General features: G+C 43.4%; 2 protein-coding genes across 2 annotated transcripts in view; one reads left to right on the forward strand and one right to left on the reverse strand.

Annotated features, from left to right (window-relative positions):
* The window catches only part of LOC309865763 (olfactory receptor 7G2-like), a gene marked incomplete at both ends in the record, with an annotated part of 192,481 nt that overhangs the window by 88,014 nt on the left and 76,974 nt on the right, over window positions 1-27,493 (forward strand). The gene's annotated exons all lie outside the window — the stretch shown is intronic.
* On the reverse strand, window positions 725-25,271 carry ZNF317 (zinc finger protein 317). The gene is made up of 7 exons (XM_082732193.1): window positions 25,071-25,271; window positions 8,346-8,468; window positions 7,525-7,664; window positions 6,927-7,053; window positions 6,408-6,503; window positions 4,748-4,830; window positions 725-4,055 (listed from the first exon to the last, which is right to left on the reverse strand). The coding sequence occupies exons 2-7, from the start codon at window positions 8,374-8,376 to the stop codon at window positions 2,736-2,738; spliced, it is 1,797 nt and encodes a 598-aa protein (XP_082588319.1). The 5' UTR covers window positions 8,377-8,468; window positions 25,071-25,271; the 3' UTR covers window positions 725-2,735.

The following is a 27,493-nucleotide window of genomic DNA, read 5'->3' on the forward strand; positions in this document are numbered from 1 at the left end:
TTCGTTCTCACGGCCCGTGAGCTGCCAAGGCTGCTCTTCCCGATTACATATGGCGCACTCGGAGTTCACGGACATCTCCGCTCAAACACCCAACTCTCTGGCTGAGCTCACTCTTTCCCTGCCCATCTGACCGGTCTGCTGAATCCCTGCACTCCCTCACTGACGCCATGCTTAATTTTGCCTTCACTGTATGTACCACCACTTGATACACGATATATTTAGTTACTCATTTGTTTATCAGGCGCCTTACCCTAAGCAGAATGTAAGCCCCATGAGGGCAAAAATCCCAATTCGCTGCTCTAGATGTGGGGCATAGACAGAATGGGGCCTGACACAAGAGGAAGCATGGACTCAAACACCAGCACTAGGACCGGCCTGAACCTGGACTGTGTGCCTTTGATTCTCCATTCGCCAGGGGGAGACAGCGATGGTACTGGCTTCTTAGGGCTTTTGTAAAAACTGATACACTTGAAGTCAAGAACTTAAATACTTAATTAAGTATGTCAAAGACTTGAAGTACAATTTTAAAACGTGGCTTAAAGATGTAAAAAAAAAAAAAACCCATTTCCAACAGTTCCGAGTGTTAAGCCGGTAATAACCCCACAGACAGCAGTTATAGAACCTTCCAAGGACTGAGTGTATGTATGAGACGGCAAACACCAGGAGCGGAACCCTCCCCCGACTGAAAAAATTATTAAATTGACAACAATGAAATATCCAAAGCTGCTTACTCCAGTAATGTTTTATTTTTTTCCTCCTGTAATAGGAAGTCTGGAAATAACAAATCCATGGCTAGTGGAGACAAAGAAGCTATTGGGGAGGCCAGGATCATTGTGACTTTTCTGCAGGTTCCTCTGGAGCCTGTGGTTTGCATCCTCATGGTCCCAAGACCGCTCCTGTAACACCAGGTACTTGGTTTCCTTGCAAGGTGAGCAGCAGGGCCAACAGCAAAACAAAACATAGAAGAATCCAATTAGGGAGAACTCCTTTTCAAGCACTTTCTCTCACAGCCCACACAGGGACATCTGCTGATCTGTCAACAGCCAGGCTGTGAGACAAAGACTTACTAACCGCAGAAAAGTTGCAAGAGGCTTTTAAAAATAGCATTAGTCAGTAATCTGACAAAAGCTGGATTTTCCTGACATAAAGAGAAGACACTAGGAGAGCAATGAGAGGTGTACGTCCCTCTCAGCTGGACAGGAAACCAAGAACATTCCAGAGGATCCATCAGATGGAAGACATTGTGTGGTGATCCAGTACACCTGAATTAGATACTCATAATAAACAGATATTAAAAAATACCCACGTTACACAGTATGTAACATAATTCTAACCAGTCCACTGGTCAAGTAAGTTATCCAGAAGGAAATTAACATGTATCAGGAATGGAATTATAATAAAAATATTATATACAAACCTTCTGTGATAAAGCATTAGCGTTAGAGGAGCATGATCTTAAAAACAGAGACTACAAATTAATGAGCTGGGATCTGTTTTCATGAATAAAGACTGACAAATGAAATTTTATGGTCAATGGAAAATTCCACCAGGGTAGCAATTCTCCTAAGCACAAGTGAGGGGGGCTGTGGCTAGAGTCATCTCCACGTGGGGATTGTCTAAAGTGTGGGTTCTCACGTTCCCTGAATTACACTGATTGTATTTTTTGAAGTTTTAAGTAGAAACCTCTCCTAGCATGAATAACATTTCACAAAAACTGTGAATCCCTTAGCTGTCCCTTAACCTCGGCAATACTGACGTTTTGGGCTGCGTAATTCTCTGCTGGAGGGACTCCTGTGCATTGTGTGCCAGAAGGATCTCCCCCCAGTTTTAACAACCTGAAATGTCTCCAAACAAGCAAAATCACCCCCGGTTAGAAACTGCTGCTGTAGACCCAAGGCTGGCCATGTTTTCCTGTAAAGGACCAGAAAGCAAGCATTTTAGGCTTTGTGAGTTGCAAATGGTATCTGTCACACATTTTTCTCCTTTTAAAAATGGAACAACTGGGGCACCTGGGTGGTTCAGTGGGTTAAGCCTCTGCCGTTGGCTCAGGTCATGATCTCAGGGTCCTGGGATCGAGCCCCGAATCGGGCTCTCTGCTCAGCAGGGAGCCTGCTTCCCTACTCTCTCTGCCTGCCTCTCTGCCTACTGTGATCTTTCTCTGTGTGTCAAATAAATAAACAAAATCTTTATAAACAAAAATGGAACCATTCTTAGCTTGCAAGCCATACAAAAATAGGCAGTTGGCCCGTTTTCTGACCTATTATAGACCTTTGCACATTCCTACTTTACAAGTTTTTCTCCTTAGTATGATTTCTTTTATGAGGAATACAGAGTGAGACCCGCAAAGGTTTGCCCAGACAGCGGATTTACAGAGGTTCTCCCTACTGTGCTTACTCAGATGCCCCGAAAGTGCCAGGTGGTGCCAAAGTCATTTTGACCTTAAATACGAAGCTACGGTTTCTCTCCCTGAAGTCCTCATTTTCCTCAAAGAGCTGGATGTACACAGTTGGCTTCTGCACAGGTTATGTCTTTGCGCCCAACATGAGTCCTCACAAACCCCACAGTGACGAGAAGAAACAGCTCTTCCGCAGCCATGACACAAACTGGGTCTCTCCTGTCACAGAGTACGTACTCTTCTGTGTCCAGCAGAGCTCATCAAAGTGCTCCTGCCTCCCTCACACCAACAATGCTTCTTCCCAGTCTAAGCTCTTGTGGCTTCCCTTAAAGATGACGCGTCACTGGAGCCTCTTCCACACGGATGACACGAAGAGCTTCTCTCCCCGGTGAGTCTTCACATGACTCCGGAGGGACGAATGGTCACTGAAGGCTTTCCCGCAGGCCAGGCACTCGTAGGGCTTCTCGCCAGTGTGTATCCTCCTGTGCACATTAAGGTTGGAGCCGATGCTGAAGGCTTTCCCGCAGTGATCGCACTCGTACGGCTTCTCTCCTGTGTGACTTCTCATGTGTGTCTTGAGGGTCGACTGGTTTCTGAAGGCTTTCCCACACTGCCTACATTCAACACGCTTCTTTACCAGGTGAATGCTCATGTGCCTCCTCCGGGACAGGTAGTCCCCGAACACCTTCCCACAGGCCGCACACTCGTAGCGTCTCTCTTGAGTGTGGATTTTCCGGTGTGTGGTCAGGTTCGAGCTGGCGCTGAAGGCTTTCCCACACAGGTCGCACCCATAGGGTTTCTCTCCGGTGTGAGAGTTCATGTGTGTCTTAAGGATGGACTGGTTTCGGAACGCTTTCCCGCACTGTCTACATTCAATGGGTTTCTTGACGACGTGAATTCTCATGTGTCTTCTCCGCGACAGGAGATCACCAAAGGATTTCCCACATTCTTTACATTCGTATGTTTTCTCTACCGTGTGGTTCTTCTTGTGCAAATTGAAGTTCGACTTCCATCGGAAGGCTTTCCCACACTGTGTGCATTCGTAGGGCTTCTCTCCGGTGTGATTGCGGACGTGCTCTTTGAGATGGGACGGATGCTGGAACGCTTTCCCACAGTCGTGGCATTCGTACGGTCTCTCTCCAGTGTGTGTCCGTTTGTGGGCAATGAGGTGGCAGCTCCTGCCGTAGGCCTTCCCACACTCGTCACACTTGTAAGGTCTCTCCCCAGTGTGAACTCTCATGTGTATCTTCAGGGAGGAGAGGGTTCGGAAGGCATTTCCACACTGGCTGCAGTCAAAGGGCTTCTCTGTGAGGTGAGTTCTCGCGTGACTCCGGAGGGCAGAGGGATCGTTGAAGGCTTTCCCGCAGGCGCTGCACTCGTAGGGCTTCTCCCCCGTGTGTATTCTCCTGTGTCGTGTGAGGGACGCGCTCGTGGTGAAGGCTTTCTGGCACTGGTGACATTCGTGCATTTTCCTCCCATTGTAAATGCTCACGTGTTGGGCGAGATGGGGCCTGTTCTTGAAAGCGGCCCCACAGTCCCGGCGGTGATAGGGTCTCTTGCCAGTGTGCCTGCCCATCTGCTGAGTAAGATGAGAGCCCACGCTGAAGACTTCAAACAGGTGGGCGTACTCGGTGGATTTCTCTCCAAGATGAGTTCTTTCCTGCTGATTAAGAGAGGAATGCTGACTAAGGCACTTCCCACAACTCACCACGTTCCTATAAATCATCTAGTCATCCCCACACGAGTGGATGGAAGCAGAAGCGACCTTGTGATCTGCAGTGCCAAAACCCTGTTCCTGCCCCATCTGGGCTCGATCACATAAAATGCAGGACACCGGGGCACCTGGGTGGCTCAGTGGGTTAAAGCCTCTGCCTTTGGCTCAGGTCCTGATCCTGGGGTCCTGGGATCGAGCCCCACATCGGGCTCTCTGCTCAGTGGGGAGCCTGCTTCCTCCTCTCTCTTTGCCTGCCCCTCTGCCTACTTGTCATCTCTATCAAATAAATAAAGAAAATCTTAAAAAAAAAAAAAAGGGCTGGATGCCACCCCCTAAGGCTTCACAGATAAGACCTTCACAAAGCTTTTTGCATGCATATTTTGTTAACCGTTTAAATCTGAATCCAGCCCTAACACTTACTACCTGAGGCACAGTTACAGAAAGAGTTGGTTATCATAACCTAAGCCAAGAAATTTAAGGCTAGGTTTAGAGTTTCCCCGCTAAGCTGTGACAGTCAAGTGTCTGAAACAACCGCCCCTCAGGGAAGGCCACTCACTTGGTTCTAGATCTGCTTCTCTGAGGCTGTCCCTGTCTCCTCCCAGCACGGGAGACCTGGGATTATCCCAAGGAAATCTTACCACTATCACACTGCTGGGTGCTTCCTTCCCAAAAATATCTTCCATGAGGATGGACCACTTGTTTTTAGATGGAGTCTCCCAATCTGAAACAAATTGGTAAAGTATTAACCTGGGGAGAGAAATAGTAGCTGCAGAAAGAAGACGGGGAGATGGTAGTGACAGAAACAGGGGAAATTTCTTTGCAATATGAGCCCTAAAGAAGGAAAGGTGATATCAAAGGGGAGAAACACACGTGAGGAAAAAAGTCTATGAACCAGAGACAGCCAATTATCCTATGGTTTCACTTATTTGTGGAGCATAACAAATAGCATGGAGGACAAGGGGAGTTAGAGAGGAGAAGGAAGGACTCTGAAAATCAATCTGAGGGTTTTGAAGGGGCGGGGGGTGGGAGGTTGGGGGAACCAGGTGGTGGGTATTAGAGAGGGCCCGGATTGCATGGAGCACTGGGTGTGGTGCAAAAACAGTGAATACTGTTACGCTGAAAAGAAATTAAAAAAAAAAAAAAAATGATGTCTGTGAACCGTGGCTGGGTGAGACATCTGCCAGTGACAGGGAGGACATTTAACTTGATTCCCTAAGGAATAAATTCTTCAAAGACTGACACTGATAACAATGGAAAAAGTATGACCAGGAATGTTGAGTATGAAAGGCGAGGACAAAGCTCATGTGGACATGTCACATTTAAAGGGGACTCCAAGCAATTCAGCTTCTAGTAATTTACCCAAAGAAAACAAAAACACTACCCTGAAAAGACACCCACATCCCCACATTCAAAGCAGCATCATTTACAACAGCCAAGGCAACGGGACTGATCTAAGTGCCCCCCCCCCAGTAGATACAGTAAAGAAAATGTGGTATATACAGACGATGGAGTATTATTCAGCCATAAAAAAGAAAGGCATTTCCCCATTTTCAACAAGGATGGAGGGCATACTGCTAAGTGGGATTAGACAAAGAAAGGCATACCGGATCTCACCGAAGTGTGGAATCTAAGAACCAAAAACCAAAAACCAAACCAAACCACCCTCCCCTCCCCCAAAAACAGTACAACCGAGTTCACGGACACAGAGAACAGACTGGTGGTAGTTGTCAGAGGTGGTGGGTGGACAAAATGGGTGTGAAGGGGGACAAAAGGGACATCAAAGGTACAAATTCCCAGTTATGAAAGAAGTCCTGGGGATGTATCACCCAGCATGGTGACTGCAGTGAAAGATACTGCAATGCACGGGAAGTTGCTAAGACAGTAAATCTGGAAAGTTCTCATCACAAGGAAAAAATACTTTTGTTAACTGTGCGGCGATGAATGTTAATGACACGTACCGTGGCGATCACTTTGCAATACATACAAATATTGAATTATTATGTTGTACACCGGAAACTACCACAGTGTCATGTCAGTTCTATCTCAGCAAAAAGTAAGTAGGTAAGGGAAAGCGACAAAAGAAATACACACATAGGCAAACACCCTGGAGAGGACAGAGAGACCAAAGCGCCTGTGACAGAATGGGGAGGGTTCATGCTCAAATTTCCCTGCGTGACATTTCCTAGTGGCTCTCCTTACATCCCATCACTGAACAGAACAAGTACCGACAAGCATTTCCTCCATCGCATCACCGAATCAGCAGGGACCCAGAAGCACCTGCGTCTGCCTGCTGCTTACCAGGAGATGTGGCTCGGTGACGTGTCCTCTCCTCGGTCCTCAGCTCCTCTTCTTGCTCCAAGTGGGAGATGAGGCTGGGTTTGCCCACCTGATACCCTACTCACAGGGAAAGACGTGTGTTGAGGATCGTGGAGAGAACAAGCCCTCCGTTACGCTGGGGTCAGTGTTTTGGTCTTCAGTGTTCTGAAGACGGACAAGTCTGACTTAGGAGCGGCAAAATGATGGTGCCAAATTTCTAAGGAACACAGTGAAAGGCTTTCATAAAACACAACACCACCAACACCCACATGCACTGCCCTTCAAAAGAATGAGGATTTCCTAACTCAGAAACCTAACTCAGACACACGTGACAACGTCTAAGGTCAAGGGAACGAACAGGTCTCAACAACCACCAGGAGACACTGGGGGTGCGGTGGGGGCAGCACCAGGTCGGCTTGGTCACAATTATGTTCCAATTCCCCACAGTCCCGGGGTCACACCAAGTACTTAGAACAAAAACACTTGCGACTCAAGCCTTACCCACAGAGGCGAGGTTGCTGTAGTTCTCCAGCATCACATCTTTGTATAGTTTTCTCTGAGAAGAATCCAGCAGGGGCCATTCCTTCTCCGTGAAGTCCACAGCAACATCCTGGAAAGTCACTGACTCCTGAATCGCCACACACATTTGGGGTCAGTTAAGAAACCAGCCTATCGCGTTCACAGAAAAGACGGCTGAGGCTGAAGCCTGGGCAGGAGAGACTCCACACACGGGATTTTCAGATGGGGTTCTGGGGTCTCAAATGTGTTCCAGAAGCCAGTCCTCAAGATTCTTCCTATGAGATGATCTCATCTTTTCCAATTCAAACACTGCTGACATGGGACCAAAGCTCTCTCCATGTCTAGCCCAAGCCTTCTGAGCTCTATGATAAGAGATCCGCCAGCTACACAAATTCATTTCCCCCAACCAGGTCCCTGATATCGCGGGGAACACTGCAGCCGTCTCGGGCTTTTATCCCCCCAGTGTCCTGATCAGGCACTGATCAGCCTGGCTGAGGCTCTCAAAGAACTCAAACAAGTGGTGCTGGGGGCATTCTAGGGAAGTGCCTCTCCCACCCCTAGGGGCCCAGAGAGCTCCTACCTGAGAACCAATACCAGCCGGCACAGGGCATTCCAGGCCATTGCGAGCAAATTGCTCCACGTCCTGAGAACAGGAATGGTCTTTGGAAGGAGGAGGAACTTCCGACTTACGGATATAGGCGGGGTCCTGGGGGGACACAGCTGGAGAAGAGCAGATCCACGAGGATTAGAGCCTGCCGGACACTCAGAGATCAGGAAACTGGCCCACACCCGCTGTCTAGGCGCGCGGTGCCTATCCCTGTCTCTCACACACGCCATGTCTTGTAAGGAGCCAGAGCAGCCCTGCTCCACGCAGGGACAGAGAAAGGATGGTGGGCTCACATACCCACAAAGAAAGTGATGTATATGCTCAATCAATGAGTGAGGAAATTAAAGCTCTAAGAGGCAGAGCTGCTACTTCAGATTCACCACAGTAATAAATGGATAAAAGAATACAACAGCGTGCCTGTCTGGCTCAAGTGGTAGAGCACGTGACTCTTGATCTCAGGGTTGGCAGTCTGAGCCCCACGTTGGATGCGAAGATTACTTAAAAATGAAATCTTTAGTAATGATAATAGTAATAAAAACTAATTAAGGGTTGCCCATTATAGTCCTTCCTTATAAACCAACAACTAACAATCCCTACTTCACCCAGACCCACAAAGACCCCAAATCAGACGCAGCCACTGGGAGGCTACCAAGACTTTGCTCCTACCCCTATTCGGTTCCTCCATGCTCTCTGGCAGCCCTCCCTCTGGCCATGCACAACCCTGAGCTCTGTGAAATCCAGGGGCCACGAGAGCGGACTTCTGAGGGCATCCATTCATCACACCCAGAACTTACCACATGTGGGAGACAGACCAAGGGCTGCCATCCCGTGAGGATGACCGTCAATCTGCCGGCACAACTGGGCACTGGCTGTAGGAGGCGTCCCTCCCGCTGTCACGGGACTCTTCGAGCAGGCATCTGCAGCAAATGAGAGAAAGACTTACTAGAAGCAGTCCAAGGCTTTCTGCCTCTCAGGCTCAAAGGACAACTGTGACTTTTGCTTTCCAGCATCTTCTCTTTAGAGCAGCCAAGTTCTGTCTAATTCGGGCCTTTATCTTCAGGAAATCCTCCAGGCGATGTAGGGAACGTCCCTGATGTGCCTCAAGATTCAGATCCACTCTCCCAAGTAATCTGTCCCCGAGCACAGCTCAGTCAGACTCCCTTACTCATAAATGCCTGGGCTCCAACTTCCCCTCTTCCTTTCAACTTCAAGGCTCACCATGGCTTCAGATGGTTCTAGCGGCCATGGGATGCTCCACCTATTACCACGTGTTCAAATCTCCAGAGCCTTTTGGCCACACATTCCATACACATACACCAACATGTCCACCCTGGCCATAGACCAGGCCTTCTCGTCACTGGAATCAGCTTCATGTTGCAGATACTGATTCAGAAATCTTACTCTCTACAAAACCTCCTCCATAACACTTCACCCAAACTCTCCCACTTGAGAGAGGACTCCAGGCCACCCATGCACCTACCATCTTGTTCCCTGACAGCAAATCACCTTTTTTCACCACCCTACCTACCCAGCCAGAAGTCATCGTGGATCTGTAACATCCATGACTCTCTGCCCATTGTAACTACTACTGACCAAAAGACCGGCCCTGGATGGTTTCAGCCATTTACCCCCTCTCTGAAGGTACCTGGCAAAATGATGCTGCACACAACCCCAAACTTTCAAAACTCCACCGGGAAAGGAGCACCTACATTCAAGAAAAGCGTCCTATGCAACCTGACCTTACAACCTCCCCAAAACCACGTACACATCCTACCAGTTTGTCCTGAGTCACAAACTAATTTATCATTACTCTTACTTTCAACAAATCACCTTATTTTCATTTCACTGTAATCTCAACTAAAAAAACATACCTCAGCAAAGAAGTGGGAAATGAAACATATAAGAAAAAAGCCATTTACGGTAGCCTAAAAACTTTAAATACCTAGGAGTAAATTGAAAGCTGCTTAAGACCTTGACAACAAAAACTGTTTACTGAAGGCCTAAATAACTAAGCAGGGACATCATTTTCAGAGACTACAAGAGTCATTATTATTAAGGTAGTATTTATTCTCCCTAAGTGTAACGGTCAATACAATGCAATCCCTATCAAAATCCTAGGAGGCTTCTTCTCTAGAAGTTGACAGCCAAAATGTACACCAGAGGTGCTGAGTGGAACAGCTGGTTAAACATCTGACTCTTGATTTCAACTCAAGTCTTGATCTCAGGGTCGGGCAGAGGGAGAGGGGCGGAAGATAAAAAGGAAATAAATACAGGATGTGTGTGCGGCTCAGTTGGTAAAGGGTCTGCCTCCAGGTCAGGTCATGATCCCAGAGTCCTGGGATTAAGTCCTGTATCAGCCTCCTTGCTTGGTGGGGAGCCTGCCTCTCCCTCTGCCTGCCGCTCCCCCTACTTGTGCTCTCTCTCTAACAAATAAAATCTTTTAAAAAATGTATAACAAAATGCAAAAGATCTAGGGAAGCTGGAATAATGTTAAGAAAGAAAAACAAATTTGGAGGATTCACACTTCTAAGTTACCACAATAATGAAGAGTTACTGGAATGAGTAACAAATAGGTCAACGGACCAGAACAGAGTTAAAAACAAATCTACATGTGCACAATTATTTTCAGTAAGAGAACGAAGCGATTCAGGAAGGAAAGAAGTCTTCTTTATAAATGGCACTGAAAGGGACTTCTGGATGGCTCAGTTGGTTGGACGGCTGCCTTCGGCTCAGGTCATGATCCCGGAGTCCCAGGATCGAGTCCCACATCGGGCTCCCAGCTCCACAGGGAGTCTGCTTCTCCCTCTGACCTTCTCCTTGCTCATGCTCTCTCTCACTGTCTCTCGCTCAAATAAATAAATAAAATCTTTAAAAAAATAAAATAAAAAAATAAATAGTACTGAAAGAACTCAACGGGTAAAAAGGAACTGCATTTTCTCTTATCACTGCATAAACAAAGTGGAATAAGCAGTCTTAGAATAAGCAGACAGAAAAATAAACATTTTGTTTTCACTTCTATGTGGAATCTTTAAGAAAAACCAGAAAACAAAAATCAAAACAAAACAAAACAACAAAAAAAAAAACCACAAGAAAAAGAAAAACCAGAAAACAATCTCATGGATATAAGAGAACAGACTGGTTACTGCCTGAGGCAGGGGATGGATTAAATGGGTGAAGGGGGTTAAAAGGTACAAATTTCCCGTTATAAAATGAGTAGGTCCTGGGGATATAAGGCACAGCATGGTGACTATAGTTAATAATGCTGTAGTATATATTTGAAGGCAGGTAAGGAAAAGGGTACAACAAGGCAACGCTGTCCAAGGTACTGCAGTAACACTGTATGATGACAAGTAGTGGCTACACTTGTGGTGAGCAAAGCATAAGGTTTTTATACCCCAAACTACTGTAACATGGTGTGTTAACTCTACTTCAGTTTAAGAAAATTGAGGGGAAATCCACTAGGAGTTGATCTTGAGAGTTCTCATCGCAAGATAAAAAAATCTGTAACTAAGTATGGTGGTGATATTAACTATAGACTTATTCTGATCATTTCGCAACATACACAAATACTGAATCATTACACTGTACACCTGAGATTAATATAATGCTATGCCAATTATACCTTAGTTAAAAAAAAATGAACAGGCAAGCCACAGGTTGGGAAAAAATGTTTGTAGTACATATACTTAATGAAAAGTTCATGTTCTGAGTATATAAAGACCTCCTACAAAATTAGAAAAAATCCAACTCAAAAAAAGGGGCTCAAGACACTTCACAAAATTTAATGAGTGACCAATAAGTTTCAAAGAGGTAGTCAACATCATTAGTCATCAGATAAATGTAAAACAAAACTGAAGATGTAAGATTTCAATCCACTGGAATGGCCAAAATGAAAAAAAATGCCATCAAATGTTGGAAAAGATGGATGGCTGGGGTTGAAATAGTTCAACCACTTTGGACAACAGTTTGCCAGTTTCTTAAAAGTACACTTTCAGGGGTGCCTGGGTGGCTCAGTGGGTTAAACCTCTGCCTTCAGCTCAGGTCATGATCCCAGGGTCCTGGGATCGAGCCCCACATCCAGCTCCCTGCTGGGCAGAGAGCCTGCTTCTCCCTCTCCCTCTGCCTGCTGCTCTGCCTACTTGTTTTCCTCTCTCTCTAAGAAATTTAAAAAAAAAAGTAAACTTCCAACTTGACTCAGCCATTCCATTCATGGAAATTTACCCAAAATAAATTTCTAAACACATGTTACAAAGACTTATACAAAAATGTTCACAGCAACCTGATTTCACAACAGCCCCAAACTATGAACAATCTACCTCAACAGCAGAATGGGTAAACAAATCGTGGTGTGTACGATGGAATACTGAGAACAAAAACTGAGCCATACAACATGGCTGAAAGCCTACAATGCCAACAGAAACTAGACAGAAGGGTGCCTGGGTGGCTCAGTCGGGTACACATCTGTATTCTGCTCAAGTCACCATCCCTGAGTCCCAGGGTCTAGTCCCTGCATCAGGCTCCCTGCTCGGGAGGAATCTGCTTCTCCCTCTGGTCCTCTCCCCTCTCGTGCTTTCTCTTACTCAAATAAATAAATAAATCTCAGAAAAAAAAGGAAAAAGGGAAAAAAGAAACTAGATACAAGGGCATCGGTTGGTTGTTGTTAAGCCTCTTCCTTCAGCTCAGGTCATGATCCCAGAGTTCTGGGATTTAGCCCCTCATCGGGATCCGTCTCAGAGAGAAATCTCCATCTCCCTTTGCTCCTCACTGTGCTGTCTCTCTCTCTCTCTCTCACTCTCTCTCTCTCAAATAAATAAAATCTTTCTAAAAAAAGAAACTAGGCACAAAAAAATGCTCTAATTCCAGTTATATGACATCCACAAGTAGGCAAGCTTATTTTGGTTGTTGGCAAAACTTGTTTATTTTGCTCACCAGAAAAAAGTGGCTGTCTCGATGGAAGAGTATGAGATGGAGAGACTGAGAGAAACAAGAGGAACTTTTGGGAGCAACTGAAATATTCTTCATATTTTCATTTAATTTTTTTAGTTAGTCATTACACAACATACACAACTGTCAAAAAAGTCATCAAACTGGATCTAACATCTATAAATTGTCTTCAATGTAAATTATACTTGACTTTAAAAGGAGTATTTCTGGGGCGCCTGGGTGGCTCAGTGGGTTAAGCCTCTGCCTTCGGCTCAGGTCATGATCAGGGTCCTAGGATCGAGCCCCACATCGGGCTCTCTGCTCAGTGGGGAGCCTGCTTCCTCCTCTCTCTCTGCCTGCCTCTCTGCCTACTTGTGATCTATCTGTCAAATAAATAATAAAATCTTAAAAAAAAAAAAAAAAAGGAGTATTTCTAACCCTCTGGTCTCCAGTTCTACCGAAATTCCTCCCCAAACTGGTCTTGGATATTCTCTTTCTCTCCTATTACTAACAAGGATGGAGATGTCTGCCCTTTCTTCTAAGGCCAATGTCTTCAGGGTAAATAACACATAAATAAATTCAAAAAGGAGAAAGGGGTGTCTGGGTGGCTCAGTTGGTTTAGCAACTGACTCCAGATTTCAGCTCAGGTCATGATCTCAAGGTCCTGGGACTGAACCCCATGTCGAGCTCTGCCCTCAGCATGGAGTCTGCTTGTCTTTCTCCTTACCCCCTTGCTTGCAAATAAATAAATAAAATCTATTTAAAAATAGACAGAGAGAAAGGTGAAATTAAAGAAAAATATTTAAATCAAAGACAGCTAGAGGAAAGAAAAAAACAGAAAAAGGGCAAATTCAACAACTAAATATATTTCAACCAAAATACAAAGAGTCTCAGAATGGATTAAAAACAATCCAATTATATGTTGCTTACAAGAGCCATCTAAAACACAAAGATAGGGAGAAGTCAAGATGGCGGAGAAGTAGCAGGCTGAGACTACTTCAGCTAGCCAGATATCAGCTAGATAGCTTATCTAAAGATTGCAAACACCTGAAAATCCATCGGCAGATCGAAGAGAAGAAGAACAGCAATTCTGGAAACAGAAAAACAACCACTTTCTGAAAGGTAGGACCAGCGGAGAAGTGAATCCAAAGCGACGGGAAGATAGACCCGGGGGGAGGGGCCGGCTCCCGGCAAGCGGCGGAGCAACGGCGCACAAAATCAGGACTTTTAAAAGTCTGTTCCGCTGAGGGACATCGATCCAGAGGCTAAACCGGAGCGAAGCCCACGCGGGGTCAGCATGGCCTCAGGTCCCGCAGGGTCACAGAAGGATCGGGGGTGTCTGAGTGTCACAGAGCTTGCGGGTATTGGAACGGGAAAGCCGGCTACAGAGACAGAGCTGACAGTAAGCTCACAGCTCTCGGGGTTATCTTGAACTGGTCGCAGGCTCGGTGAGCTCGGAGCGCAGCCGGAGGTCAGGCAGACGGGAGTAACTGGGCGCTGTTCTCTGAGGGCGCACTGAGGAGTGGGGCCCTGGGCTCTTGGCTCCTCCGGGCCGGAGACCAGGAGGCCGCCATTTGTATTCCCGTCCTCTGGAACTCTACGGAAAGTGCTCAGGGAACAAAAGCTCCTGAAAGCAAACCCAAGCAGATTACTCACCCCGGCCCCTGATAAGGGCGGTGCAATTCCTCCTGGGGCAAAGACACTTGAGAATCACTACACCAGGCCCCTGCCCCAGAAGATCAACAAGAAATCCAGCCTAGACCAAGTTCACCTACCAAGGAGTGCGGTTTCAATACCAAGGAGAGCAGCAGAATTTCAGAGGAGGAGAAAGCAAAGCACGGAACTCATGGCTTTATCCCTGTGATTTTTTTTAGTCTTGCAGTTAATTTAATTTTTTTCTTTTTCATTTTTTGTTTTTTTTCTCGCCTTCTGGTTAAATTTTTTTTAAACTTTTACCTTTTTCTTTTTTAACATTTTTTAACTAGTTTATCTAATATATATATTTTTTCTTTCTTATATTTTTCTTGTTTGTTTTTTTTTAATTCTTTTCTTTTTTCTTTTTTTTTCTTTCTTCCTTTTTGAACCTCTTTTTATCCCCTTTCTACCCCCTCACGATTTGTGATCTCTCCTACTTTGGTTAAAGCATATTTTCCTGGGGTTGTTGCCACCCTTTTAGTATTTTACTTGCTCCTTCATATACTCTTATCTGGACAAAATGACAAGATGGAAAAATTCAACACAAAAAAAAGAACAAGAGGCAGTACAGAAGGCTAGGGACCTAATCAATACAGACATTAGTAATATGTCAGATCTAGAGTTCAGAATGACAATTCTCAAGGTTAGAGCCGGGCTCGAAAAAGGCATGGAAGATATTAGAGAAACCTTCTCGAGAGATATAAAAGCCCTTTCTGGAGAATAAAAGAACTAAAATCTAACCAAGTTGAAATTAAAAAAGCTATTAATGAGGTGCAATCAAAAATGGAGGCTCTCACTGCTAGGATAAATGAGGCAGAAGAAAGAATTAGTGATATAGAAGACCAAATGAGAGAGAATAAAGAAGCTGAGCAAAAGAGGGACAAACAGCTACTAGACCACGAGGGGAGAATTTGAGAGATAAGTGACACCATAAGACGAAACAACATTAGAATAATTGGGATTCCAGAAGAAGAAGAAAGAGAGAGGGGAGCAGAAGGTATACAGGAGAGAATTATTGGGAAGAATTTCCCCAATATGGCAAAGGGAACGAGCATCAAAATTCAGGAGGTTCAGAGAACGCCCCTCAAAATCAATAAGAATAGGCCCACACCCCGTCACCTAATAGTAAAATTTACAAGTCTCAGTGACAAAGAGAAAATCCTGAAAGCAGCCCGGGAAAAGAAGTCTGTAACATACAATGGTAAAAATATTAGATTGGCAGCTGACTTATCCACAGAGACCTGACAGGCCAGAAAGAGCTGGCATGATATTTTCAGAGCACTAAACGAGAAAAACATGCAGCCAAGAATACTATATCCAGCTAGGCTATCACTGAAAATAGAAGGAGAGATTAAAAGCTTCCAGGACAAACAACAACTGAAAGAATTTGCAAATACCAAACCAGCTCTACAGGAAATATTGAAAGGGGTCCTCTAAGCAAAGAGAGAGCCTACAAGTGGTAGATCAGAAAGGAACAGAGACCATATACAGTAACAATCACCTTACAAGCAATACAATGGCCCTAAATTCATATCTCTCAATAGTTACCCTGAATGTTAATGGGCTAAATGCCCCTTTCAAAAGACACAGGGTATCAGAATGGATAAAAAAACAAAACCAATCTATATGTTGCCTCCAAGAAACTCATTTAAGCCTGAAGACACCTCCAGATTTAAAGTGAGGGGGTGGAAAAGAATTTACCATCCTAATGGACATCAGAAGAAAGCAGGGGTGGCAATCCTTATATCAGATCAATTAGATTTTAAGCCAAAGACTATAATAAGAGATGAGGAAGGACACTATATAATACTCAAAGGGTCTGTCCAACAAGAAGATTTAACAATTTTAAATATCTATGCCCCCAACGTGGAAGCAGCCAACTATATAAACCAATTAATAACAAAATCAAAGAAACACATCAACAATAATACAATAATAGTAGGGGACTTTAACACTCCCCTCACTGAAATGGACAGATCATCCAAGCAAAAGATCAGCAAGGAAATAAAGGCCTTAAACGACACACTGGACCAGATGGACATCACAGATATATTCAGAACATTTCATCCCAAAGCAACAGAATACACATTCTTCTCTAGTGGAACATTCTCCAGAATAGATCACATCCTCGGTCCTAAATCAGGACTCAATCGGTATCAAAAGATTGGGATCATTCCCTGCATATTTTCAGACCACAATGCTCTAAAGCTAGAACTCAACCACAAAAGGAAGTTTGGAAAGAACCCAAATACATGGAGACTAAACAGCATCCTTCTAAAGAATGAATGGGTCAACCGGGAAATTAAAGAAGAATTGAAAAAAATCATGGAAACAAATGATAATGAAAATACAACGGTTCAAAATCTGTGGGACACAACAAAGGCAGTCCTGAGAGGAAAATATATAGCGGTACAAGCCTTTCTCAAGAAACAAGAAAGGTCTCAGGTACACACCTAATCCTACACCTAAAGGAGCTGGAGAAAGAACAAGAAAGAAACCCTAAGCCCAGCAGGAGAAGAGAAATCATAAAGATCAGATCAGAAATCAATGAAATAGAAATCAAAAAAACAATAGAACAAATCAATGAAAAGAGGAGCTGGTTCTTTGAAAGAATTAATAAAATTGATAAACCCCTGGCCAGACTTATCAAAAAGAAAAGAGAAAGGATCCAAATAAATAAAATCATGAATGAAAGAGGAGAGATCACAACTAACACCAAAGAAATACAAACTATTATAAGAACATACTATGAGCAACTCTACGCCAATAAATTTGACAATCTGGAAGAAATGGATGCATTCCTAGAAACATAAAAACTACCACAACTGAACCAGGAAGAAATAGAAAGCCTGAACAGACCCATAACCAGTAAGGAGATTGAAACAGTCATTAAGAATCTCCAAAAAAACAAAAGCCCAGGGCCAGACAGCTTCCCGGGGGAATTCTACCAAACATTTAAAGAAGAACTAATTCCTATTCTCCTGAAACTGTTCCAAAAAATAGAAATGGAAGGAAAACTTTCAAACTCATTTTATGAGGCCAGCATCACCTTGATCCCAAAACCAGACAAGGATCCCATCAAAAAAGAGAGCTATAGACCAATATCCTTGATGAACACAGATGCGAAAATACTCAACAAAATACTAGCCAATAGGATTCAACAGTACATTAAAAGGATTATTCACCACGACCAAGTGGGATTTATTCCAGGGCTGCAAGGTTGGTTCAACATCCGCAAATCAGTCAATGTGATACAACACATCAATAAAAGAAAGAACAAGAACCATATGATACTCTCAATAGATACTGAAAAAGCATTTGACAAAGTACAGCATCCCTTCCTGATCAAAACTCTTCAAAGTGTAGGGATAGAGGGCACATACCTCAATATCATCAAAGCCATCTATGAAAAACCCACCGCAAATATCATTCTCAATGGAGAAAAACTGAAAGCTTTTCCGCTAAGGTCAGGAACACGGCAGGGATGTCCATTATCACCACTGCTATTCAACATAGTACTAGAGGTCCTAGCCTCAGCAATCAGACAACAAAAGGAAATTAAAGGCATCCAAATCGGCAAAGAAGAAGTCAAATTATCAATCTTCGTAGATGATATGATACTATATGTGGAAAACCCAAAAGACTCCACTCCAAAACTGCTAGAACTTATACAGGAATTCAGTAAAGTGTCAGGATATAAAATCAATGCACAGAAATCAGTTGCATTTCTCTACACCAACAGCAAGACAGAAGAAAGAGAAATTAAGGAGTCAATCCTATTTACAATTGCACCCAAAACTATAAGATACCTAAGACTAAACCTAACCAAAGAGGCACAGAATCTATACTCAGAAAACTATAAAGTACTCATGAAAGAAATTGAGGAAGACACAAAGAAATGGGAAAATGTTCCATGATCCTGGATTGGAAGAATAAATATTGTGAAAATGTCTATGCTACCTAAAGCAATCTACACATTTAATGCAATTCCTATCAAAGTACCATCCATCTTTTTCAAAGAAATGGAACAAATAATGCTAAAATTTATATGGAACCAGAAAAGACCTCGAATAGCCAAAGGGATATTGAAAAAAGAAATCCAACGTTGGTGGCATCACAATTCCAGACTTCAAGCTCTATTACAAAGCTGTCATCATCAAGACAGCATGGTACTGGCACAAAAACAGACACATAGATCAATGGAACAGAATAGAGAGCCCAGAAATAGACCCTCAACTCTACAGTCAACTAATCTTCGACAAAGCAGGAAGGAATGTCCAATGGAAAAAAGACAGCCTCTTCAACACATGGTGTTGGCAAAATTGGACAGCCACATGCAGAAAACACCAACCCCGAAAATAGATTCAAAATGGATGAAGGACCTCAATGTGAGAAAGGAATCCATCAAAATCCTTGAGGAGAACACAGGCAGCAACCTCTTTGACCTCAACCGCAGCAACTTCTTCCTAAGAACATCGCCAAAGACAACAGAAGCAAGGGAAAAAATGAACTATTGGGATTTCATCAAGATCAAAAGCTTTTGCACAGCAAGGGAAACAGTTAACAAAATCAAAAGACAACTGACAGAATGGGAGAAGATATTTGCAAACAACATATCAGATAAAGGACCAGTGTCCAGAATCTATAAAGAACTTAGCAAACTCAACACCCAAAGAACAAATAATCCAATCAAGAAATGGGCAGAGGACATGAACAGACATTTCTGCAAAGAAGACATCCAGATGGCCAACAGACACATGAAAAAGTGCTCCATATCACTCGGCATCAGGGAAATACAAATCAAAACCACAATGAGATATCACCTCACACCAGTCAGAATGGCTAAAATCAACAAGTCAGGAAATGACAGATGCTGGCGAGGATGCGGAGAAAGGGGAACCCTCCTACACTGTTGGTGGGAATGCAAGCTGGTGCAGCCACTCTGGAAAACAGCATGGAGGTTCCTCAAAATGTTGAAAATAGAACTGCCCTATGACCCAGCAATTGCACTATTGGGTATTTACCCTAAAGATACAAATGTAGTGATCCAAAGGGGCACGTGCACCCGAATGTTTATAGTAGCAATGTCCACTATAGCCAAACTATGGAAAGAACCTAGATGTCCAACAACAGATGAATGGATCAAGAAGATGTGGTATATATACACAATGGAATACTATGCAGCCATCAAAAGAAATGAAATCTTGCCATTTGCAACAACATGGATGGAACTAGAGCGTATTATGCTTAGCGAAATAAGTCAAACAGAGAAAGACAACTATCATATGATCTCCCTGATATGAGGAAGTGGTGATGCAACATGGGGGCTTAAGTGGGTAGGAGAAGAATAAATGAAACAAGATGGTATTGGGAGGGAGACAAACCATAAGTGACTCTTAATCTCACAAAACAAACTGAGGGTTGCTGGGGGGAGGGGGTTTGGGAGAAGGGGTGGGATTATGGACATTGGGGAGGGTATGTGCTTTGGTGAGTGCTGTGAAGTGTGTAAACCTGGTGATTCACAGAGCTGTACCCCTGGGGATAAAAATATATGTTTATAAAAAATAAAAAATTTAATAAAAAAATAAAAATAAATAAAACAGAAAGATAAAACAAGAATGGAAATAAAAAGAAGATATACAGGGCACACACACACTTTTTTTTTTAAGCTGCTTAAACATATTAGAATTGGACAGAAAGGATTAAGGCAGAATGGTTCATCGAGAAAACTGAGGTATTATAGAACAAAGAGGTATAATTCAAGAAAAAGCTGTATATGTTTTCACAGCCTCAAACACATGAAAAAAATAAAAAAGGGCAGAACTCTACAAATGGACAAAGCCACCAGCAGAGCTCTTACTAATACTGTTCGAGCAGACAATTCAATTAACTACAGGCCGACTGAACGGGATGAAACCGTATCCCACACCTACTATAAAATGCAACCACACAGGCACGATGTGTCTCAGAAAATGGCATCTGTCTATGCAAACAGCGCAATGAGGTTAGCAAACAATGCCCAAAAGACAACCAGAAAACTGTCAGAGCAATGGATATTAAGGGGGAAAAAAAAAGCCTAAATAATTCATATGTCAAAGAAGTCCTAATATTCAATATTTAGAACTGAAATGCAGGAAGGTATTCCACTGGAATCCTCTGGAATGTGACAGGTGTCCAATGTTAGAAACTGGAAAGAAACATCCCAAAAAAATAAAAGGAAGAAAGCTATAAAGAACAGAAAAGTTCTAAAATAGAAAACATCCATACAATGAAGTGGTTCAATCAAGCCAAAAGTTCTCTAAGAAAAACAAAACTGACAAAATTCTGGCAAGATTTATTTTTTAAACAAGGAAAATATAAAAAGGAAGAACTGGATTACATTACAGATGTGATGAACACTAAAAATATAGTAAGAACTTTATTAACAACTTTGACTATACAATTCTAGTAAGAACTTTATTAACAACTTTGACTATACAATTTAAACCTTAGAAGGAATAAATTTCTTTTCTTTTTTTTTTTTTTAAAGATTTTATTTTTTTATTTCACAGATCGAGATCACAAGTAGGCAGAGAGGCAGGCAGAGAGAGAGAGGAGGAAGCAGGCTCTCCTTTGAGAGTCCCAGGCGGGGCTCCATCCCAGGACCCTGGAATCGTGACCCAAGCCGAAGGCAGAGGCTTTAACCCACTGAGCCACCCAGGCACCCACCTAGAAGGAAAAAATTTCTAAAGATATTTTATTCACCATAATGAAATAAAGAACTTAGACGCCCTACTGATGAGGCAAACAAAGCCAGAAGAAAAATTCTTAAATTTCCTTACTACTTACAGCCTCTTGGCCAAGTCCTTGAAATAGGCAGAGTGACATTCTTCTAGGGACTGCTTTGATGTTAATTAACATGCTGCGAAGAGCAAAAGTCAATCTTAGCCCGGCTGCCCAGATCCTGTAAGTCTACTTTAACATATAAAAATTCCTTCAGAAACTTCCTTCATCTCCTTTATCCCCCAAGATACATGATGGCAATCATCCTCCAAGCATATGACCCACTGATGGACATCTGAAGGGTCTCATGACTGCGGGTTTACTAAATAAATGACCTTTTCCTAACAATAGGTAGAACCTCAGAATCCTGTAAACCTTGATTCCAAAATACCTGGGAGACTTACACTATCCCTAACCCCCACCCAACTTGAAAGTATGTAATGGGCCACTCCTCATGACCCCAGTGCAGCTCTTTCTACCCACAGGTCCCATCTTCGTGCTTTTCCAAATTTTTTAAAAAATTTGTATTTACTTATTTATTTCTGTCCTGGTGCTTTAATAAAACCACCTCTTTGCACCAAAAACGTCTCAAGAATCCTTTCTTGGTTGTCGACTCTGAACCCTAACATCCTGCTTACATCACTAAGACCCTTAAAGGAATTGAATCAAGAGCTCGAAAAATTTCCACAACAAAAACTCCAGACCAAAATGGTTCTTCTGGCACAGCTCCCCTTTAAGGAAAAACTGATTCTATTCTTAGTCAAAATATTCCAGAGTTTAGAAAACAGTGGGAGTATTTCCACCCTATTTTATGAGGTTGGCATAAACCTGACACAGAAAGGAAAATCGCAGGCCCATTTTACTCACACACAGATCCAAATAACCAACTAGCAGACAGAAGCAAAAAAAATCGATAGAACAGTGCCTGTCTTTCTCAAGTTATTTTTCAAGGCAAATGTAGTGAATCACTAAGAAATCAATTGGTTTAATTCTCAACATTATCAGATAAATAAGAAAAGCAAAGTATTCACTCATTTGTTCAATGCACTACAGTAGAAGCACCTACCATAAGCCAGCCATTGTTTTCGGAGCTGGAGATACACAAGATAAACATATCGAAGTAGATGCCAAAAGGGAAAAAAAAAAAAAATCACTTGTTAAAAAACCTAAACCATTCAAGAGGAAAAACTCTTAAACTAGGAAAAGAAGGGAGCCTCCTTTACTATCTTAAAAAAAAAAAAGCCCCCGGGGGCAGCTGGGTGGCTCAGTGGGCTAAGCCTCCGCCTTCGGCTCAGGTCATGGTCTCAGGGTCCCAGGATCAAGCCCTACATGGGGCTCTCTGCTCAGTGGGGAGCCTGCTTCCCCCTCTCTCTGCCTGCTTGTGGTATCTGCCTAAAAAAAAAAAAAAAAAAAAAAAAAAAAAAAAAAAAAGCCTCCAGCAAACAAGGTCAATTCTCTTCAAGGTCAGAAAAAAAAATGTAGGACTGCTAGAGTTTCCTATCCAAACTCCACGCAATGCTACCAGTCCTCAGCCCGTCCAAAAAAATAAGTAAATAAAACATGAACGATGCAAATGGAAAGTAAAAAAAAATTATCTATTTATTCTAAACAGATGATAACACTGTCTTTGAAGAACATTCAAAACACTATACAAAAACTAACCCTGGGAACCTGGGTGGCTCAGTGGGTGAAAGCCCCTGCCTTCGGCTCAGGTCATGATCTCAGGGTCCTGGAATCAAGCCCTAAGTCGGGCTCTCTGCTCAGCGGGGAGCCTGCTTCCTGCCCTCTCTCTCTCTCTGCCTGCCTCTCTGCCTACTTGTGATCTGTCACATAAATAAATAAAATATTTAAAAACAAACAAACAAAAAACCAACCAAAATTCAATACACCAAGAGGTTGGGGGGAAAAATCCTAAGCACTAAAAATGAAAGCTCCTATGAATAAATCCAACAACAAAAAAACCCCTCTCTCTCTTTTACACAACACAGCCCTAGGGGCACCTAGGTGGCTCAGCAGGTTAAGGGTCTGCCTTTGGCTGAGGTAGTGATCCCCCAGGCTCCCTGCTCAGTGGGGAGTCTGCTTCTCCCTTGCCCTCTGCCCCACCCCTATGCATGACCTTTCTCAAGTGAAATCTTAAAAAATAAACAAAAAACAAAAAAAAACCACTCTAAATCCTTTAAAACTTTCCTGAAAGGCATTACAGTATATAAATAAAAAGACATAAATTGTTAAGATACAACGGAATTATGCCAATATTATCCAAATTCATATACAGATTCCATGCAACTTGAAAATAAAACTCTAGTATGCGGAACTTTGAAGACTCTAAAATTTAAGCCATGAAGTGCCTGAAAAAGAGTGGCTAAGTGTACTTACTTCATCTACAAGATACCTAGAAATCTCTAAATTAAAAACTGAACTTGCAGGGACGCCTGGGTGGCTCAGTTGGTTAAGCAGCTGCCTTTGGCTCGGGTCATGATCCCAGGGTAATGGGATCGAGTCCCACATTGGGCTCCTTGCTTGGCGGGGAGCCTGCTTCTCCCTCTGCCTCTGCCTGCCTCTTTGTCTGCCTGTGCTCGCTTGCTCTCTCTCCCTCTGTCTCTGACAAATAAATAAATAAATAAAATCTTAAAAAAAAAAAAAAACTGAACTTGCATTAATGGAAAAAAGGATATTTCTGAAAACACTTAAGAATGGGAGTCCATTCACAAATAATTACCAAAATTAGGAAATGCCTTTTTTTTTTTGAAAAACATGTAAGCAGTAAAATCCATAAAGGAAATCATGGGGAAAGAGGAAGATGCAGGAGAGCACCCAGGTTCCAAGGATTTTATCATCTCTTTTTGGTGTAGTCTGTAGAGTCTAGTCTGTAGATTCGCTTTAGACTGTGTGTGTGTGTGTGTATTTGTCCATACATTTTTTACAAAGAGAATGTATGTGAGAGGCTGATACAAATGATTCCTATTCCCCCAACAAGAATGGCAGCTGTAGTCTGGCACAGCAAAAGTGTGAAGTGGGTTCTGGACACTAGCTGGACATTAGTTAACCACGTCATTAACCATCCTTTAATCTAACGGCCCTGACTGCCACACTTCATCATCGTTTGTCTTTGTTAGTGCTTTTATTCCATTCTACTCTAAGTGGGTCATAAATTTCCATTATTCATATTAAAAATGATTAAACCCCGACGCCTGGATTTAATCTGGCTCAGCTGGTTGAGCGGCTACCTTCCGCTCAGGTCATAATCGCCACGGCCTGGGATCGAGTCCCACATCGGGCTCCTGGCTGGGCAGGGCGCCTGCTTCTCCCTCTTCTCTGCCTGCCACTCTGCCTGTGCTCGCTCGAGCTCCCTCTCCCTCCCTCTCTCTCTCTGACAGGTAAATAAATAAAATCTTAAAAAAAAAATGATTAAACCCTTAAAAAAAAGAGAATGTGTGTGTTTTCGTACCCTTTTTGGCGTATGTTTTATATTCCAATTAAAAAAATACCTGACAGTCAAAAGGATAAATAACAAGCACGTAAGACGGTAAAAATCAACGCAAAATATCAGTAGTCACAACAAATATTAATGGATAAGTCTCAAACTAACAGAATGTTGAAGGGAAGTGGGTTTTTTTTTTTTTTTTTTTGACGTGAACTTTTAAAACTAGTTATAGGCTGTTTACGGGAGTCAACTAAACAGGTAAGTGCACCAGAAACTTTAAAAATTTAAAATTCAACATTCAATACAAATGTTGCATAAAGCCAGTGTGCCTCTTATTAATGCCGGGAGAAAATGGACCGCAAAGCCAAGGATTATGTGCTTCTCTCCTCGCGGTCTCCCATCCCTGACCGCACCATCAAGTCCTGAACTCAAATCCGTGGGGCTTTTCCCTCCCCACCCCGAGGAGTCCTTTAAAAATAATAATAAAACCAGATCACCACTGCCTTCCCCTTGTCATAAACACAGGGGTCCTACATTTCGGTCCTCGCGTTCCAGCGCTTCATACCGCCGATCAGAGTTCAAAGCGCACTCCTCGCCGGGCTGCCGGACTTTCCCGTCCCAGGTCCCTGAACCCATTTACTCGTCTCTGCCTATGGGCCTTTCCTGTTCTCGGAAAACCGAGGGTTAAGGGTTAAGGGAGGAAAGCAGAGCTTACAAGGCTGAGGGCAGAATCGGGTGGAGTGGAGGTCACGGAGGCTGCAGGTGAAGGGACGCCAAGTACACACAGCAGGTCCGGTCTGCGGCGGGGAAGCGGAGAGTCCCCAACAGCCCAGACGAAGCCACGACGGACCCCTCCCCTGCCCATGTGTATAGCTGCAACCGCCTCCTGAGAGCAATGGCTTCCGCTTCACTTCCGCCTTCTAAATCTCGCGGGACTTCATAAGCGGCCTCGAACTCGGAAACATGGGGCGGAAAGGATTCTGGGAAATGTAGTTCTTGAGTTTAGACGGTCAAGGTGGTGGTTCCCAGGAAGAGTCTGGCGTTCCACAGACTTCCAATTGTTCCAGGATCCCGAGACTCAGTCCTCAGGTTTCTTTCTGTTTTCTTATCGTTCTCTCTGTGGTAGCAGTGAATCTCACCATTTTAAGTACTGTGGATGCACTCAAGGCTCAAATTTCCATCCACAGCCCCACACGTCTATCCTGGATTCCAGATCATATGAGACTTGCTCTCTCAGCTTGGCTATTTTATAGATACTTTTAAAATGCCTCAGATCAAACTCCTGACTTCACCCTCTCAACCTCAAGTAATAGCAACCCTGTCTTTCCACTTGTCCACTGAAAACCTTGACAACACTCTCAACCCTTTGGTTTGTGCCATCTATCCACTGGAAGGTTCAGTTCTTCCTTGACCGTCTACCCAGAGCCTGATCACTGCCAAAAAAAGAAAAAAAAAAAGTTTTCCTTGCTTCTGAGTCAAGAGAGGTCATGGTGGGGCTTGGAAAAGTCCGAGTTTGTGTTTTGTGGTCCTCTTACAATGCCTTAGCCAGAAGTTTAGGAGGCCTAACTTCCAAGTGAGGGGAAGGTGACGACAAAAGGAATGCAACAGTGGTCTGTGTCTGCTTCTTAGCATGAGTTCTAATTCCAACTCCACCAAGACAGGCATTCAGTATAGTGCCTATAGCCTGTCCCTTCTATAGAAATGAGCTACCTCCTAAATTGTTGTAAGACTCAAATGGGAAAAGTAAGTAATTCTGATTTCTCTTAACAGGAACAAGACGGGGACAGAACAAGCCCACTGCAGAGAGGAGAGCAAAAATGGAATGACCTGGGGCAGTGGGTGGTTGGGTCAAGACTGGGGGAAACTCCAGAGAGGGGAAAGGGTCACATCTTAAAGATCTGGAGCCAGCACAGAGGAGGAGAAAAGGGAGAAGATTCCGTTAGGACTCAGGCAGGACCTGGGGGCATAAAAACAGAAATTGGGTATTTGAAATTAGTAAACAATGCTCGGCAGGATCAGAGTTCGTCTAGCCAATGCTGAATCCCAGTAAACTCACAAGGATTAATTGGTGGAATGAATGAAAGGGAAAAATATCACTCACCGAAGTCTTCAAAATTAAGAGTAGGAAAATTCTGCAATACTCCTTGGTGCTAAGTATTATTAAGGAGGATAGTGCTCTGAAGGTTGGACACACTTCATGCACAGCGTATTTCCATATAAAGATATGATTGGGGCACCTGGGTGGCTCAGTGGGTAAGCCTCTGCCTTCGGCTCAGGTCATGATCTCAGGGTCCTGGGATCAAGTGCCACATCGGGCTCTCTGCTCAGTGGGGAGCCTGCTTCCCTTCCTCTCTCTCTGCCTGCCTCTCTGCCTACTTGTGATCTCTCTCTGTCAAATAAATAAATAAAATCTTTAAAAAAAAAAGGGGGCGCCTGGGTGGCTCAGTGGTTTAAGCCGCTGCCTTCGGCTCAGGTCATGATCTCAGGGTCCTGGGATCGAGTCCCGCATCGGGCTCTCTGCTCAGCAGGGAGCCTGCTTCCCTATCTCTCTCTCTCTCTCTGGCTGCCTCTCCGACTACTTGTGATTTCTCTCTGTCAAATTAATAAATAAAAGCTTTTAAAAAAAATAAAAAAAATCTTTAAAAAAAAGATATGATTATTGTAATGAGATAAAATATGTTAACCTTAAAAATGAAACTACCAGTTATTTTACCAGCAAAAAAAAAAAAAAAAAAAATATGTGGGACTAGTAGAGAATTGCAATTCAGGACCAGCAGCTACGGAGTCCACAGAATAAAGGAGAGGAACGGTCTATGATAAAGGAAAGCAGGAAGTTGGGAAGGCTGTCATAAACAAAAAGTCCTTTGGAATGAATTGGTAGATTGAAGTATAGTGGTTTTTCGTTGGCTGAGTGGTGAAGTCTCATTGCCTGGGCTGTTGCTAGGAGAGGAGAAACCTTTCATCCTCTTGCTGGGGTAGTAAAGTGGTATTAACTTGCAAGGTACCTCTCTTTCTGTTTGATCTACAACTGGCAACCAGTGGTGGGGCTGAGAACACCCCCCCCATCTTCCCACCTTCTAGACTCCATTCTAACAAGATTTCCTGTTATTAATTTTCGCAGTTGATGAGTTTATACTG

The sequence above is a fragment of the Mustela nivalis genome, assembly GCF_964662115.1.
Source record: "Mustela nivalis genome assembly, chromosome: 1".
Lineage (NCBI taxonomy): Eukaryota > Metazoa > Chordata > Mammalia > Carnivora > Mustelidae > Mustela > Mustela nivalis.

Bases quoted from the DNA above. Each gene is read 5' to 3' on its own strand.
- ZNF317 (XM_082732193.1), bottom strand. From the start codon at position 8,376: ATGGCAGCCCTTGGTCTGTCTCCCACATGTG. The intron at 4,831-6,407 runs GTAAGCAGCAGG...AATTTGTTTCAG, and splicing joins TCACCGAGCCACATCTCCTG to ATTGGGAGACTCCATCTAAA. The intron at 4,056-4,747 runs GTAAGATTTCCT...CTTAATCAGCAG, and splicing joins CACCCAGCAGTGTGATAGTG to GAAAGAACTCATCTTGGAGA.